General features: G+C 28.7%; 1 protein-coding gene across 4 annotated transcripts in view; it reads right to left on the bottom strand.

Annotated features, from left to right (window-relative positions):
* LOC107448807 (zwei Ig domain protein zig-3) overlaps window positions 1-18,849 on the bottom strand; it is a 35,336-nt gene that overhangs the window by 14,335 nt on the left and 2,152 nt on the right. The window contains exons 1-2 of one of the 4 annotated variants that reach the window (XM_087154186.1): window positions 16,205-16,346; window positions 4,513-4,645 (exon numbers count right to left, since the gene is read on the bottom strand). In XM_087154186.1, the coding sequence (XP_087010312.1) occupies window positions 4,513-4,599 (87 nt within the window). In that variant the 5' untranslated portion in view covers window positions 4,600-4,645; window positions 16,205-16,346. Of the gene's footprint in view, window positions 1-4,512; window positions 4,646-9,669; window positions 10,026-16,155; window positions 16,347-18,849 lie in introns of those variants that run through there. The other 3 variants (XM_087154188.1, XM_087154190.1, XM_087154189.1) reach the window with 3 other exon arrangements.

The raw sequence follows: 18,849 nt of genomic DNA, 5'->3' as shown, positions 1-18,849 counted from the left end.
CCGAATGGCAACGTTAGAAAATCGACCAATGATTGTAGCTAAAAATGTCACATGCCAAATCTTGCTGAGGTGGCTTAACACATAGCGCTTTTAAAAACGGAAACTGAAATAACCAGAGAGAGCATCAGCAGGTTGTTCAATTCAGCTGCTGCAATCTCATACTATTAAGCTAGGCAGAAGTGAGTAGATTTGTCGATAGATTTATCTATTAGATTTATTATTAGACGATCTATTTTAGTATTTTGTCGAAAGCGCTTTTTTTCACGAATTTATCTAGACTAAACCAGTTTTTAGTCATGGACAACTTTATGTTTGCCTCTCTAGGGTTAGATCATTTGACAGCCTAACAGTGATAGCTCCAAGTCCAGAAATTTATAATTGTGTGTTCAAGGAAGTTCTTAATCTTTAATAGTAATTATTTTTTTGTTATTAACAAAGCCCTTAATCTTTCTCAGTATTTGTTCGCATTTAGTATTTATTACAAATTAAAGCAAATTGTTTAGTTTCTGCAAGTTTTTCTTTTGTATGTCAAACTTCTAAGACTTATTATGTTAATGTTTTTAACAAAGTTGTGAATCGTTCATGGCTATTATTTTTTAGAAACATAATGTTTTGTTTATGCAGGTTTTTCCATTACAATTCACTTATTTCAATTTTTAATAGACTTAATTCTAGCCAAAATTTAACCTTTTAAAAGAGATATCAGTTTTAGAAATTTTATCTTAAGATTTTATACTATAGCACATTTTTAATAGGTTTAACGAATTACATGCCATTTATTTAAATTCAAATTTATTTTAATGACTTAGTATTTTCTAAAAAGATGTATTTTTTTTAAAAAAAAGTTGTTATATGGATTTGAATGATTGTTTTGAATTCTTAGAATTTTGGGCATTTGCAATGTACCTAAGTTAGTAGCGAGCGGAGCGAGCTTGGTTTGCGAAGCAAACCATATAAGATTGCGTAGCAATTTTCGGGGGTTGGTGAGTGTTAGCGAGCAGGGGGCGCAGCCCACTAGTTATTATTTATTATTAAAGTTATATTGGTAGTTTTATATTGTTAGTTTAATATTGTTATTTTTTCTGTTTTTTTAGATTGAAAATTTAAACAGATTTAAAACATTTGTAGAACATTTTACTTAATTTTAAGATTTTTGTGTCACTAAAAACATTACTTGTTAAAAACTCTTTTAAAAAAGCGTTTGCTTTCCTGTTTCTAGAAAAATCTTATTAATTGTAATTAAAAATCAAATTGCACACAAATTTGCGACAAAAACATGAGGAATTTTAAGAAAGTAGTTATAAAATATCACTAATATTATATAAAAATGAATAAGATAAAGGAAAAAGAATATTTAACCAATATTACTTTTTCAGTTAAATAAATAGCAAAAATCGATGTTGAAAGTTTAGATAACTTACGTTCAAATTCTTCGATTGTTTTCGTACGTAATTAAGTAGAATAATAAAAGTTTACGAACTAATATAATTCATTCTTCTGTGATGATTTCTTTTAACAAAATAAAAGGAATCTCCAATGCTACTCTTTATTCACCCCTTACTGTTTCCGTTATTTTTGTTTTCATAATTTGGTATGTTTGTTGTGGCATCATAAATAAATGGAATGTATACATGGTGATAACTAAGATAATAATATTTTCAGTATTTTTCCTTTTCTGCTTCATAAAATAGAATTTGCTTTTGCGAAGTGTGCTAAAGGTTTCAAATTGATTGCGCAGTTTAATGTTTACCAGATAAAATATTTATCATTTAAGACAGGTATATACTTCTTTAGATTCCTTTTGTGATACTAAAAACATGAAGACGATTATCTTTACCAAATGAGTAAAAATCTATATAAATTTAAGTCTACAACATACTATTCGTTGTTGCTATTACATATGCCACTTGCCAATATCAGCAAGTCTGCTTGGGAAATCAAGCGAATTTTTAAGGCATAGGGTGCGTTTCTTCTTTTTTCAATGGCATCATCTATGTCCAAGAATACGACTTCAGCCTAACACACGTCAGAGCCCGTTTCTGAGAGAGGACCCAATTCCTCTCCAATCATTCATCCATAGATCATAATTTTGCCCTGAATCAGAGAACGATCAATCTGCTATTCAGTACCCAAAAGGTATTGATTTGTTTCGGGAACTTGGAGTGACTCTGACAAATTTAACGTGCACCAGTCACCATTTAATACACAAGGATTCTCCGGACGGTGGGATTTGAACTCACGTTCTCACGAACATGAGCCCGACGACCTACCAACCAGAGACTCTCCCGGCCCTCTATTTAAATTGGGTGAATAGTTGCGTTGTCTAATTTATATTGTTATGTGAAAAAATCAAAGAATAATAAGTAAAACAAAATAAGAAATATAATATGTCTCCCAAATTTTATATTGGCAAAAATCGTTTCGCAGTTTCTGAAATTGAACTCATTAAAATGCTTCACCTCACATATTACATTCCATTATTTCTTTGAAAGACATTCAATAAAGAACATTCACATTAATGTATTTACAAATACAAAATTTCCGAAATTTATAAAGCATTTTCAAAATACCTAACTTATTTCAATAAGTCAAATATCCTTATGCTGAAAAGCAAACATTTTGTTCCATGAAAACATGCCACGGAACACAGATTAAGAATCACTGATGTAGAGCACGCCTACGCCCTTATTGTCAATTTCAGATCGTCACCAACAAAACGTTTGGGTACACTGTAAAAAATTTCCCCATCAAATTAAACTAAAAAGTATCAACAATGTAGGTGACGGTACTTTTTACAGCAAAATCCATTTTAATTCGAACACGGCATAAAAAAATTTAATTCCCCGTAATTTTTACAGTAATACTTACCGAAAAATCGCTGATTTAAATAAATACTAGGAGGCTTCGCCCCCTGCTCGCTGGTGCTCGCCATTTCGGATTGCTTCGCAATCCGATGCTCGCTTTGCTCGCTCATTGGATACGTTTTTAACGTCTAGCTTTTGTATACTTTTTTAAACACTGAAGTTCCGAAAACTTTTCACTGTAGAAAATTCTAAACCTGTACATTTCAATATTAATTTGAAATTGCAAACAGTTCACATATTTTTCGTAATCACACTATTCTAAATTTCAGTTGTTGAGAAAAGTAACTGTTGTAAGTTTTGTTTTAAAGTCTTTCCCACCAGAGGGCTAAAGCCATGTGTTGTAAAACAATATGAAATAGTAGTCTGCCACTGAACGCCGGATGTAAAGCATCGACTTCGATGAAGATTTTGTGAGAATTTTTTTGATAATTCGGTGAGAATTCACCCGATTAGACATATGATGCTCACTACGTGCTCTTGCGAGCCGAATCCTATCAATTAAAACGTATTCGCGTTTTATATAATATAGATTAGCCATATGATGCTCACTACGTGCTCTTGCGCGCCGAAGCCTATCAATTAAAAATGAAAACTGTTGCCAACGCGAGAAAAGAAATATCAATTTTATTGATACACGTATTAGCGTTTTATATAATATAGACTACAGTAAAAATTACGGTACGCTATTTTACAGTAAAAGTGTATTTTACGGATGATGCACCCAAATTGCCGGTTCTTTATACAGTTATTTGATCCGGAATTCCTTTTTTTGGTGCAGCTTTAGTTCAATGTGAAGTATCTAATCAAATCAAATCAGTGAGATTTAAAAATAAATGTAAAAAAAGTTTATAATTTCTGTACCAATTCTTACACTTATTCTTCTAAAGTTTTTGCCGAATCAATTTACCCGAATTAATGATTCTCTGAAATCATTTAATTTAATCATTTAGTTCTTATTGTATTTTATTCTTATTCTATCACTTATTCTTATTCCATCCCTAATTCTTATTCAATCACTTATTCTTATTCTATCACTTATTATTATTCCATCCCTAATTCTTATTCTACCACTTATTCTTATTCCATCCCTAGTACTTATTCCGTCCCTAATTCTTATTCCATTCCTAATTCGTATTACATCACTTATTCTTATTCCATCCCTAATTCTTATTCCATTCCTACTTCTTCTATTCTAATTCTTATTCTACCCTTTATTCTTATTCCATCCCTAGTTCTTATTCCGTCCCTAATTCTTATTCCATTCCTAATTCGTATTTCATCACTTATTCTTATTCCATTCCTAATTCTTATTCTATCACTTATTCTTATTCCATCCCTAATTCTTATTTCATTCCTACTTCGTCCATTCTAATTTTTATTCTACCACTTATTCTTATTCCATCCCTAGTTCTTATTCCGTCCCTAATTCTTATTCCATTCCTAATTCTCATTCCATTCCTAATTCTTATTCTATCACTTATTCTTCTTCCATCTCAAACTCTTATTCTATCACTAATTTTCCTACTAGTAACAGTTTTAAACATAATAGTTTCATTTAAGTAGCAGACATTTAAAAATGTTTTTTAGTCTATACACAAACAAATTTCCAGCGACGTAAAATACGTAAGTTTTTTTTAAGTTATCTTACCTTTGTCTTTCCGTAATCAAGGTGCCTAGAAAAAGCTGAAGGGACCGTTGCCAGAATAAGAAACAGTATAGTGTTCCACTGCATCATTTTGACTTTCACGAATTTTAAATGTCACAAATTCTTTCTTTAAATTCTGAAAGAAAAACGAGGTACATATAAAATTTAGGCATATATAAGAAAGTGTTGCGTAATACATCGATTCTAGACTCTTTAAAATAATTTTCAATCAATACGATTTCTTCCTTCAAAATGTGCTTAAAACATAACATTTTAAATTGTGAAGTGTGCAAGGAAAGAAAACGGAACACCCTGAATAACTTTTGATCTTAATGCTAGGATTTTTAAGTACTAGGACTTAAATTTGACAGTTTACGTGGTGTATGCAAATCACTTCTAATATATTAATTAATTGACGCAGACGATATTTTAAGCTACGAAATCAGTCTCAAAAACTTACTTTCTCTGAATAAACACATACCCTCAAAATATAGGAGGTGGCCGCAATCTGGGAAATATGGTCTCAATAATTTGGTCAGGAGAGAAGTTAAAAGTTACGAGCCTTAAATGTTAATTTTATTTTTTGCTTTTTTTTGGTGGTGATTTTAAATTTGTCGGGGTCACAAAGTCCTCCAAGTTCTCGTAACAAATCAATACCCCTAGGGATATTGAATTGGAGATCGATCGTTCTCTGGTTCAGGTCAAAATTACGATCTGTGGATGAATGAATTGAGTATGATTGGAACATAAAACCTCCCTGTAAACATATTTTAAATTTTACTTGATTTCTTGTAGGTTTGCTTAGGTTGGTATTGGCAAGTAGCATAAGTGACAACAATAAGTTAAGTTAATTCCATGGAAAAATAATTTTTAATAAGTATTTATTATTTTATTTATTGATAGTCTAAAACGTTCGAGTTATAAAGCATTAAAACGTTTAAATAATTTTAAAGAATGTAATTTTTATCTGGAAAAATACAATATTTAATCAAAATTAGACAAATAGTAATTTTATGACCGTTTTAAAATTCGATTTCTTAGAAACTTATGGACCCATTTCATTTTGCCTAATAAAATTGAGTTCATTAAAATGATGCATAAAACTGAATACCTTATAATTCCAAACTCTTTTCGACTATTTTTAAATGAAACAAATACTTATTAAAAATATATTATGCATAGAATTATTTTTGGTTAAACCGATTTTATAATAGAGTGCGAAAAGTTTTAGATTCTCTTAAAAAGTTCGAGACATATGATGAAATAAAATAAAAGCTAATTATCATTTAAGGGTCCAAACTTTGGACCGCACTCCTGACCAAATTATTGGAGCCATTTTTTCCTGAGAGTGGCTACTCCCCTTATTTTGAGGGTAAGGAATCAATCCCGTCGAATAAAAGATAACAGTTGGGCTGAAAAGTTCGTAGGCTGACACATAGATGGGGCTACTATTATTAAATACATATGATTTTTAGCTAGTTCTAACCTTTGAAAGACACGTGTATAAATTTGACAGCTGTCGGACTATTAGTTTGTGAGCTATAGTATTTTTAGTGAAGCAACTTTTGTTAATTTAAAAACAATGGATAAAAAGGAATTTCGTGTGTTTTTAAAGCATTGCTTTTTAGCGAAAAAAATACTCTTGAAGCCAAGGCTTGGCTTGGGAAACATTATTCGGACTCTGTACCAGGAAAATCAACCATTGAGAAGTGATTTGTTAAGTTTAAACAAGGCGAAATGAGCACCAACGACGATGCACACAGTAGTCGCCCCAAGGAGGCTGTTACCGACGAAAACATCAAAAAAGTCCACAAAATAATTTTAGATTACCGTAAAGTGAAGTTGATCAAAATATCTGAGACTCTAGAGATATCAAAGGAACGTGTTGAGCATATCTTGAATGAATATTTGGGTATGCGAAAGCTCTAGGCAAAGTGGTGCCGCACGAGCTCCCAATTGGACAAAAACAACAACGAATTGATGATTCTGAGCTGTTTTTGAAGCTGTTTAATCATAATAAACCCGAATTTTTGCATCAATATGGGACAATGGGTGAAACATGGCTCCATAATTTCACACGGGAGTTCAACCAACCGTCAGTCGAGTGAACTGTACGAGACGAACCAACTCCAAAGCGTGGAAAGGCGCAACAGTCAGCTGGCAAAGTTATGGCATCAGTATTTTGGGATGCTCATGGTATAATATTCATTGACTATCTTGAAAAAGGAAGAACTATCAACAGCGACTATTACATAGCGTTATTGGAGCGTTTGAACTACGAAATCGCAGAAAAACGGCACCATTTGAAGAAGAAGAAAGTGCTGTTTCATCAAGACAATGCACCGCGTTACAAGTCAATGAAAACAATGGCAAAATTATATGAATTGGTCTTCGAATTGCTTCCGCATCCACCGTATTCTCCAGATCTGGTCCCCAGCAACTTTTTCCTGTTCTCAGACCTCAAGAGAATGCTTGCTGGAAAGAAATTTGGCGCCGATGAAGAAGTAATCACCGAAACAAAGGCATATTTTGAGGCTAAAGAAAAATCGTACTATAAAAATGGTATCGAAGAATTATCTGACCACTATAATCGTTGTATCGTCCTTGAAGGAAACTATATTGAATAATAAAATGGAATTTTATCAATTTTTTTTTCTACGTTAGCCTACGAACTTTTCAGCCCAACTGTTATCTTTATTCAAAGAAAGTACTTTTTGTGTTTGATTTCGTAACTTAAAATATTGTCTGCGCTAATTAATTAACATATTTGAAGTCTATCCCTCAAACCATTAAGATTGAGTCCTAGAACGGGAAGATCAGATCAAAAGTTATTCAGGTTGATTCATTTTCTTTATTTTTCGCACTGTACATTATACTTTATAGCATCCACGCTTTTAAGAATATTGCTGTGTTAAACCACATTATCATTCAAATTTACTATAACCCTAAATTAAACCATATTATCGTACAAATTAAACATTTTTTTAACTTGACCAGTAGTGTGGTTCATTTTAAACAACTATAAATTTGCAGCAAATTTACAACCGAATTTTCTGATAGTGAAATAATTTCTTATTAAGATATAAACTTTCAATTATTAATACATTTGTGATTATAGCGCAAAAAAAATATCTTGAATAATATAGCATAAATTCTAATATAAAAATATTTGATAACCATTTAATTTTTTATTTAGCATAAAAAGTTCTAGAGATATGGAGAAATATGCTAAAAAGAAAATTAACATTAAGGGGTCCAGATTTTTGGATTTTTCTCCTGTCCTATAGGGACCATATTTATTTTGAGGTCAGAAATTCGAATCTGACACAAAAAGAGTATGTTTATTCAAAGTAAGTACTTTGTGTCTGGTTTCATAGCTTAAGACATTGTTTACAGTAATAAATTAAGTGATTTGAGGTCACCTCTTTAAGCCTCTGTGATTGAATCCCAAAACGCGAAAATCAATTCATTGAAATTCCTATTATATTGAATTGGGTAGTTGAATTTGATAACCTTTTCACTTTAAACGTATACATTTAAAATGCCTGTAAAAAAGCATTCATTAAAATGATATTAAGTTTCAGAAAATATAGCTCATATATTTCATGGAAATTGATAATTTATATTTTTTTTAAATTTTCATTACCCGTGATCCATTTAATAAGTAATGAAATGAAAGCCTACTCACTTTAAAGAATTGAATAAAATTAGGATTTATTCAAAACATATCAATACAAAACGAAGAAATAATGCAAAATATTGATACTATATCGACCACCTAGTCAATACTAATATTTGTATATTTTTCGGAGATATCTTTCCGGTGAATTAAATAAGCCGAAAATTTCACTTTAAAATTTTTTCACAACTGGTTTCAAAATTTTATTTTCCATGTTGCCCTGCTTATACATTAAGTACACGAAAATATCGCCAGTATTAAATTTCAGAGATTATAACAAATATCAATTCATCGTGAAATTTATAATGATTTTAAAATTCTAGCCATTACACACGATTAAATACTATATAAAGAGTAATGAAATTAAAATGAACTAACATAACCAAATTTAATTAAAACTAGGTTTTATTAAAAAAAAAAAAATAAGAAGAAACTTAGAAAAAAAAATTCCAAAATTTTTCCTGACATTTTTTCACCCTAGTGGGTGGCAAAATTTCATTTAACAAGTTTTTTTGTGTGAGCTCTTTAATAAACTACAATAACACCAAGATTAGATTTCAGAGATTATAAGGAATATCAATTCATCGTGATGCAAATAATGTTTTTAAATCTAATCTTTATACACGATTAAATAAAATTTAAATAGTAATAAAATAAAAACTAACTCACATATCATAATTGAATAAAAATTAGATTTTATTAAAAAAATCATAAAAACGTAGAAAAACAAAAAATTACTTTCAAAGTTTTTCTTAACATGTTTCTCCACTAGTGGTTTGACAATTTCATTTAACAAGTTTTCTAATAAGCTCTTTAATAAACTTCAACAACACCAAGATTAAGCTCTTAGAGATTATAACGGATATCAATTCATCTTGAAACATACAATGTTTTTAAAATTCAAATCAATATACACGATCAAATAAACTTTAAAATTCAATACAATAAAAACTGACTAATAAAGCAAAAATTGAATAACAATTTTTTTACCTAAAAACCAGGAGTTTTACCTAAAAACATTCAATGCAGAAAAAAAGAAATAAAACAAAAAAATACTTTCAAAATTTTCCTTAACCTACTTTTTCACTAGTAGTTTCAAAATTTCACTTCTACTTAGCTCTTTAGACTCCATTATTAAGTTTCAAAGACGAATATCAATTTATCATGAATTGCATGTTGTCTTTAAAACTCAAATCGCTATACACAATCAAATACGATTTGAAGATTAATAAAATTTAAATAAACATAATGGAATTGAAAACACTTAGGTTTTAATTAAAAAAGAAATTCCTAAGTCTGAACCCGACCTCCAAGGCCACAACTAGACTTTCGAACTTCGGATGCAATTATAAGGCGAATTCAATACACTTAAGGAATTGCTAATAAATAAGTAAATAAATATTTAAATTAATGCAATGTAAAAAATCTAGTTATTATACACAATGAAATACAATTTAAGGATTAATAAAATAAAAACTCACTCTTTTTATAGAATTGGGGAAAAATTGCGTTTTTTTTAAAAAAAATTCAATGCAAAACGAAGAAATAAATCAAAAAATCGCAAGTAGTGTGCTTTCGTGACCTTCTGGACCACAACTCCACTTATTTATATATCTACCAAAGCAATCCTTCAGGCGAATCCAATTCGCCAAACGAAAACAAGGGAGGGGGGAAAAATGAGAGAAAAACTCTAAAACAAAAGCTTTAAAACAACTGGGAATCCACGATGGCCGACAGGAAATTACGGCCGGATTCCAAAGGATCTGATTCATAGGGATTCTTCCGAATTATTTTATTTTAAGTAGTCCCAATTTTTTCTTCTTTTTTTTTCGATTGTAGAACTTCTGGTGATGTTCTTTCCCCCTCCTCTGAACTCGTTCCGAAGGGTTTGTTCTATATGGTAATTAAATGAGAGAAAAGGTCGGACGATCTTGTCGGCACGTGGCGATGGAATATAATTCGTGTTGCGGCGGACCATGAAGTTCTGTATGCCAAATTGCCGATCTCAGAGCAATGCACTTTGATCTGTTTCACGTACCTAAGAGAATAGTAAAAATTCCGAAGAAAAAAAAAGAGGTTTTCGTAAAAAGAATTGAAGAGAAACGCACGTGGAGTTAGAAAAAAAGATTTTTTTTAAATTCGTGTTACCATTTATATGCCAAAATTCGAATTACATTTCATATTTAAAAAAAAACTACCAATAAGTAAAAAAAAATATTTACATAGATATTTCTTTTGCTATAAATCGAGCTGTATTTCATAGTTTTGGTTAGTAACACTAAAATTTGTTTGCAAAGCAGACGCTCCATCTTAATGGCGAACATTTTGAAATTAAAAGAAATTGATGAAGGAAATTATGCGTTTGTGATATTATCGTATTTGGGAATATCTAAGACATGTTTTATGAAAATTGGATAAAATGACACAAATATCTACACTTTAAAAATTCGGGATTAAATTACGTTATTAAGTACTAGCACTTTATTTTCTCCTCCGTAAAATCCATTTTTACCGAAAAAATATACCTTAAATTTTACAGTAATATTAATTTTATTATAGTAATTCAGTGATTTTACTGTAATTATAACTGGAAAAAATACGGTATATCCGATATTTGTTCCTTAATAATTCTGACAAGAATGGATTTTACGGTAGCATTCCGAGTACCGGTGCTTTTTACCATTATCAGATCTGGAACTTTTTACAGTGCATACAAGTAAACAGAAGTGAGAATAATTCTGTGTCTTTATGTTAAGCACATTAAGTTATTGTAGTTTTAGAGCATATTTTGCGTTAGAAATTTTATTCAATTATCTTTAAAAATACCTGAGATCATGAAAGCATATTTAGCATAAATTCTAAAGAAAAAACAACAAAACATGCTTTCAAGTTCAAAAAAAGGGGCCTTCTGCTTTTTTTGCTGGCTTTAATTTATGTATTTTTATTTGTTTAGTTAAAAAAAACTGTATGACGCATAATTCATAATTGTGTTTTTACGTCCGATTCATACAAGTATAATAGCTAATATATTTTATCGACAAATATTGGTGACAAAAAGTCCTACAAAAATTTTTTTAATCTAACGAATATATGAAATTTTTGCACTTTTCTAGTTCGATTAAAAAAAAAAAATCTTTAGCTTGCGATTATTTCTGTTTTAATGCAGTTCCTGCTACTATTTATGTTGTCAAATACTAGGCATTTTAAATAGTACTAATTTAACAGCGAGCATGTTTCGCAAGGAAAACCATATAAGATTGTATGGTTATTTTAGGGCAGTGTTTCCCAAAGTGTGGTACTCGTACCCCCAGGGGTACGAGGACAGTTTAGCGGGGGTACGCTTTCTTATGCGAAATATCATGCAACATACGAAAATTTCAAATTTTTTTTTTAAAAAACAAAGCTAGCCACGGAAATTTACGATTACGTATTTTTCTATTGTCTATTTTTGCAGAGTTAACACTTAATAATTAGTGCTGTCAACAGCTAGTTGTGATTTTTAACTTTTGTGCAAATTTTTTATAGTAAAAAATACATTTATTTCTTAATTAGTGGTAAACAGGTATATAAAGAATTCAGAAAGGGTACACAAAAGTCATAAGTTTGGGAAACACTGTTTTAGGGGATTGGTGAGCGTTAGCAAGCTAGTAGAGGAATTAAGGTTAATAATATTTGATAAAAATATGCTAGATTACTTTCAGATACTGTCTTATGCCTAAAATGGTTTCATGCCTAATTTTGGGGGTTTAAAGTAATTCTTCGTCAATTACGGATTTTTAATTCGTGAACTTCTTATAGCCTGTTGAAACATTAAATTTTTATTAAAATTTGCTTCAGAAACTTTAATTTTCCTTTCGTTCACAAAGTCTAAATTAAAAAAAATAATTGTTCTGAATTAAAGTTGAGTGTTGTTACCGTGTTAATTTAAATATTCTACAAAATTATATTACACAAAAATGTATAAAATTGACATAATTAAAATTATATATTTGGGTTGCGAACTGTACATTGTAAGAAATTCCCGATCAAATTACGGTAAAAAGTATCAGCCCTCTGGGGTACTTTTTACCGTAAAATCCATTTTTTCCCTAAATTTTTACAACAATATATATTTAATTATAGTGATTCACTGTTATTACAGTAAATATTACTTAAAAAATTAAGCGTTATTAGGTTTTCTTGTTCCGTAAAATTTTATGGTAAAGATTGATTTTAAAAATTCTGTATCAAATTACGGTAAAATTTATATTATAAATGTCTTTTTACCGTAATTTGATACAGAATTTTTTTGACAGTGTATGACGTGTTATTAAAGGGAAAAAAAAACTGTACTTGAGACGTAAAGGACCAGGGAGGAATTAGACAAAAGTGAAATGCCTTTTCAAACTCTTAGTTTCAAGAAACTAGCTCAACTCAAACTAAGGAGTTATGAAAACGCAAAAAAACCTTATGAAGCATTTGGTTTCAATTAACAATCTCTTACTCTACAGTGATTATTAAAGAGACCGACTTAAAACTATTTGAATTTTTTTAAAAAATAGTTTGATAGAAACTAAGGCTATGAGACTAATTTAAAAACCATTTGCAACGTTTAGTTTCAAAATAAAGCTCAGAATAAATTAAGTATAAAATAAACGCAAAAAAACACTTGAAACCAATAGCTTTAAAAAAACTAGTTCAAAAAACAAGCATCAAATCTAGTTCTGGGTTTTTAAAAAAAGCTAGACAGTAGGAAAGAATCATTTTGAAACTTTTAATTTCAATACGTACACTACTTGAAAGGAATTTGAGATTATAGTTTCAGTAAACCAGCCTAAAACGGAAAAGCAGATAATAAAATCAACATACAAAAAATATTTCCGTTTTAAATGTCAAGAATTGGCTTTACGGTATTTTTTTTATGTGTTTTAAAATTATAAAAATACTTTTCGTTGAAGTTTTTAGATCAGTTTCAAAATACAAGCTCAGTATAAATCAAGTATAAAATAAAGGTTAAAAAAATGTAGATACCTACAGTTTTAAAAAACTAATTCAATATGCACCACAGAGCTATGAAACGAACAAAATAACGTTTGACACTTATAAATTTAAAAAAAAAAACTAGTTTAAAAAGCAAACATCAAAACGAAAGTTGAAAAAATCTTGTGTCCGGTTTTTAAAAAAAGCTAGACTAAAAGAAAGAACCATTTTGAAACGTTTAGATTCAAAATGGTTCTGGAATGGTTTTGACACGTTTAGCTTCAAAATGGTTCTGGAATGGTTTTGAAATCAGTTTAAAAATGGTTCTGGAATGGTTTTGAAACGTTTAGATTCAAAATGTTTCTGGAATGGTTTTGAAACATTTAGTTTCAAAATGGTTCTGCAATGGTTTTGAAGCGTTTAATTTCAAAATGTTTCTGGAATGGTTTTGAAACGTTTAGATTCAAAATGATTCTGGAATGGTTTAGAAACGTTTAAATTCAAAATGGTTCTGGAATGATTTTGAAACGTTTAGATTCAAAGTGGTTCTGGAATGGTTTTGAAACGTTTAGTTTCGAAATGAGCTCAATACGCACTTTACTTGAAAACAATTTGAGATTATAGTTCCAATAAACCAGCCTAAAACAAGCAGCTCATCAAATCAACTTACAAAATATGTTTTCGCTTTAAATGTCAAGAATAGGCTTTACGGTACTTTTCTATAATTGTTTTAAAGCTACAAAAATACTTTTGACCGAAAATCTGTTTTGAGGAGGCGGTTGTAAAAAGAATAAAAAAGTCAAATAAAATAAAAACATTCTAGAATAAATGCTTTTTCAATCCGTTCTTCAATTTGTGCGTATTTGAAATTATTCGCTTCGTTGTAGCTGAAATGTAATTTGGATAATGTGTTTTCGTTCGTAAAATTGATTGAAATAAATTTAAAAATGACTTTTTAAATCTGGTCATTCAAGCATGCAAATTACGCATTTTTAATATCATTGAAGTAAATTAAAGTTAACGATAAAATATTGAATAAAATAACATTTAAATGAACATAAAAATATTGAAATATCTTTCTCTATATTTCTGCTAAAAGGGCAAAAAAAGTTTTCTTCAAGCTCATAGTTTAAATAATTATTTAAAGATTATTTCTAACAAACCATTTTATTACAAAGCATTTTTTTAAAGAAATAAACGTCTGAAAAATAAAATCTGAAGTTGTAGAATTTTGTTGTAACTTTTCATGTTGAAAATTCATTGAAAGAAAGAAGGGACAAAAATGAAAACAGAAATCTGCTTTCCATGAAAATGTTTGAAATCTGCTTTATATACATGGGTATCACAGGGGCTTAATTGTTGGGGAGGACTAAATTATATTACACTATCACAATAGTATTTCTTTATTTCACATATAAGAATAAAGGTTTTTAAATGTGCTAAATACTTAAAAAACAATTTATTATTTTCATGCCTTTTTTTAAACTTTAAGAAGTTTAAATAGATGATAGTTCTCGAAAATTTTCTTTATTTGTCTGAAGTACTGAGGAGAATTTTTAGAGATTTCTAAGTATTAAGGATGGGGGGGGGGCATATACCCACCGTCCCTCTCGCCAATGATTATAAATCAAGATTTCTTCTGCGCAGTATACAAAATTATTCTAAAGTTATTTTTTATGCTGAAAATTCCTTCTCATTTTGAAAATTCATTAAAAGAAGCAAGGAAAGAAGATTTTAAAAAATGTAGACGTTGAAGATTGTAAAATATAAATTGTGAAAGATGTAGAGGATTTGTAAAAATGTACAATCAATCTTCCTTTATTTTAAACAATTATTAAAATCTGATTGCTTGCCACTTGAAAAAAGGAAAAGAGATCAATTCAATTAAAATATTAACATTAAAAGCTTAATTTTTTTAGAAGTATATCTCTGTCTCTACCTTTCTTTCTTTTCCAATTTACTCTGTAAAATTTCTATCCACGGTACTTTTATTTTACTTCGATTCTCTGCATCAATAAACTGAATTTTTTTTTAAAAAAATGTGAATTTTTTTGGGGCGACTAGAATCTTATTTTTTACTCTTATAATTTTTTATTGTTTTTATTTGAAAATATTTTTAAAAATTTTTCCAGGTTCGAAATTTTTTATTTTTATTGGAATTTCTGAACTGGTTTATTTTATTGACATACATTTTTAATGATATTTTCCAGCTTTTAAAATTGCAAAATATTGTTTATTACCATTAAAAGAAACCATTCACATTTATACGTTAAAAGTCCCGTTAATTGTATCAGATCCGCTATGATTGTCATGCATATTCGGAAAAAAGCGGCTAATATTTTAAATAATAATTTTTAAAAAAACGACAATTTTTAAGGTTTTATTAACTGTCACTAAAAAAAGGAAATGATTTTTTCCTTCTAGACAATAACTCGTTACATTTTTAGATGAAAACATCAGACTTTGCTATAAAAACATCATGAATTATAATAGATAAATGCAGCAAAACTTAGCTCAACGATTTGCATTTTAAACTGCTAATTTCTTCCTTTCCAATGACTAATTATTAAAAATAAAATTTCCATCTAAGAAATGAAACATTCAAAAGTCCTTGCTTCGATCGGAACTAATCTCTCTTTAAATAAATTAACTATTTTAAATTTCCAAAGTTCCTGCTGTGGAATGATTTATGATACTTTAAAGAATGAATGATATGAAAATGAAGAATGATTTTTAACATAATTTCTCAATAAGGAATGATTTATTTTACATTTGTGATTTCGAATAAAATATTGTCTTAAAGAAGGAGTTTTTTAAAAATTCAATGAATGAAATTTCTCTTCAGAGAACAAAATATTTAAAAAATTATAATTTCCAAAACTTAAAAAAGTTCGATTCATTTTTTTCTCCGAAGAACAAATTATTCACAAAATAAAAATCATAGAATAGAACCATAATTTATCTAAGTATTATGAAAAAAGGAAATAGTATAAAAATACATAGCCCACCTGCTCAAATCAACAAAAATAAATCTTCGAATCGAAAGAAGAAACTTACCGCCACGTGGTCTTTTCCGATATACCTGCTTGGAATACAATGATTCACTCCTCTTCGCGATCTTCAGCATCTTTCATTTCATTCCTCCTCCTCCTCCCCTCTCCACAATACCTCCTCCCCTCACCGTAGCAACCACAACAAGAGATCATTATTTGCTATTGCCACCTGGCGCGTATTTAAATGGGTGGGGTTGTTGTTGCTTCGAAATGATGCAACAACATTTAAATGTTACTCGGGTACCACAAAAAATCGAGAATTTCTGAGAATTTGAATCGGTAACTTCTACGAATGCTCGAAATATGCTGTAATAAATTGCGTAATTGTGCAATAGTAGAGCGGGTTATAGGTCCCGACGCTAAAAGGGGTCACTTAATTAAATTTGGAGGTTTTCTTTAAAAAAATCTATTAATTTCTAATTTATGTCCAATAAATTTGTAAAAAAGACGAATAGTGTTTGCGGCCCATTTTTCGGTTAATTCCTTCCTTTTTTATTTTTAGGATTTAATTTTAATTGGCTATGAATTGGTGGCAGTTCCAAATAAAAAAGTAACTATTTTACACTTTTAATTTTTTTTCTTTAAATTTAATCTTAAGGGGCCACAAATTGAATTGCTGTACTAAAAAACAAATAATTAGTCTCACACTTTTTTTTAAGAATATTTTCTTAAAGAGCAACAAGTAAAATGAAACAACAAAATGAAATGAAATAAAATAAATGAATAAATATTCTTGCACTTTTTGTTTTTACTAAATACTCTTAATAGATAACTCTTAATAGATAACTCTTAATAGATAACAAACTATATCTTACTATCTTAATAGATATATTTGTTATCTATTAAGATCAAACTATCTTAATAGATAACAAATATAACTCTTAATAGATAACAAACTGGCGGGAGTACAAAAAAAAATATTCCTTCACTTTTTCATTTTCACGATTTTTTTTTATTTTGACGTATTATTCCTATCCTTTTCATTTTTATGATTTAATTTTAATTCACTATGAATTAGTGTGAGTTCTGAATAATAAATTTATTTCCTTACACTTTCCATTTTTCCGAATTTAATCTTAATAGGAGACAAATTTAATGGTGTATTAAAAAATAAATAAATATTCCTACACTTCATTTTTACGAAATAATTTTAATAAGTAACAAACTGGCGGGAGTACAAAAAATAAATATTCCTTCATTTTTATTTCTTTATTTTTACGAATTCAACCTTAATAGGCAACAAAATGGCGAATATACTAATAAATAAATATAATTTTTGTTCCCATTTGCTATTAAAGCACTTTTATTCAGCAATCTTAATAGATAATAAACTGGTGGGAGTACAAAAAATAAATATTCCTTCATTTTTATTTTTTTTTTATTTTTACGAATTCAACCTTAATTGGGAACAAAATGGCGAATATACTAATAAATAAAAATAATGTTTGCTCTCATTTGTTATGAAAGTATTTTTATTCAGTATTCTTAATAGACAATGAACTGGCGGGAGTACAAAAAATAAATACTTCTTAATTTTTTTTTTTTTTTCTTCTTTTCATTTTTACGAATTCAACCTTAGTCGGCAACAAAATGGCGAATATGCTAATAAATATTTTCTGTTCCTATTTGCTATTAAAAGTATTTTTATTCAACATTTTTTTTTTTTGGTTCTCTGGAAAATTAGTTGTCTTTTTGGATTAAATTCGAAAAAAAGAAAAGTGTAAGAATATTTATTTATTTGTTTGATATTCCTACCGACAATACAGATTAATATTTAAATATGGAAATATGAAAGGAAAAGTCTAGGAAAATTTAGTTATTATTTGCTATTCCCGGTAATTTGCTGCTCATTAAGATGAAACTTATAAAAATTATTATTCTAAGAATCTTTTATTATACTTAAAAGATTAATCTTGATAGTCTGAATTAATTTAAACATGTTGGTGGGAATACCAAAAAATAAATCAATATTTTTACTTTTCTCTTTTACGAATTTGATCTAAATAGGTAATTAATTCACTTGAGTATCAATAAAAAAATACTATATAAAACGACTGAAATAGCAGAGGGAAACAAAATGGATGAAAATAAAAACTATAATATATTTGTATTTCAAAGATATTCATCATCAATGTTATTTTTATTTTGTAACAAATGTAAAAACGAGATGTTTTGTGATAAAAGTTTAATGTACTTAATATTAATAATTATTAATGTGTCCAGTTGAAATGTTTTTCTTTCCTTTCCAAAATATAAATAGCAATAAAAATTAAGGTACTTTTCAGTTAGATGGGCGCAAGCGGAATTTCGCCAAAAAATGTGAAAAATATAGAACTCTGCCAATTTTTACTTATTCTTTTTTTATTTTATTTATTTTTAAACTTATAAAGATTAAATGAAATAAAATAAAAATTTTATATAAATAAAGTACAAAATAAAGTACCAAAAAGTACCAAATAAAACAAAAAGAACCAAAATGTATTGCATGTTAGTTAAAAGGAACGATTTTGACCATCGTTACATTAAATATTTTCTGAATAAAATGTTAATTTTCTTCTGATATGGCTGATCTAAAAGTAAAAGTGGAATAATTTTTCAAGTTTCGATAAACTACTTTGAAGAGTGTTCAAGTTTGAAGTTGTTTTTATT

This window comes from Parasteatoda tepidariorum, chromosome 10, assembly GCF_982258835.1.
Source record: "Parasteatoda tepidariorum strain Cologne lab strain chromosome 10, Ptep-v5.0, whole genome shotgun sequence".
Lineage (NCBI taxonomy): Eukaryota > Metazoa > Arthropoda > Arachnida > Araneae > Theridiidae > Parasteatoda > Parasteatoda tepidariorum.
The sequence above is the reverse complement of the archived record's forward strand: the minus strand, read 5'-3'. Positions and strand labels throughout refer to the sequence as shown.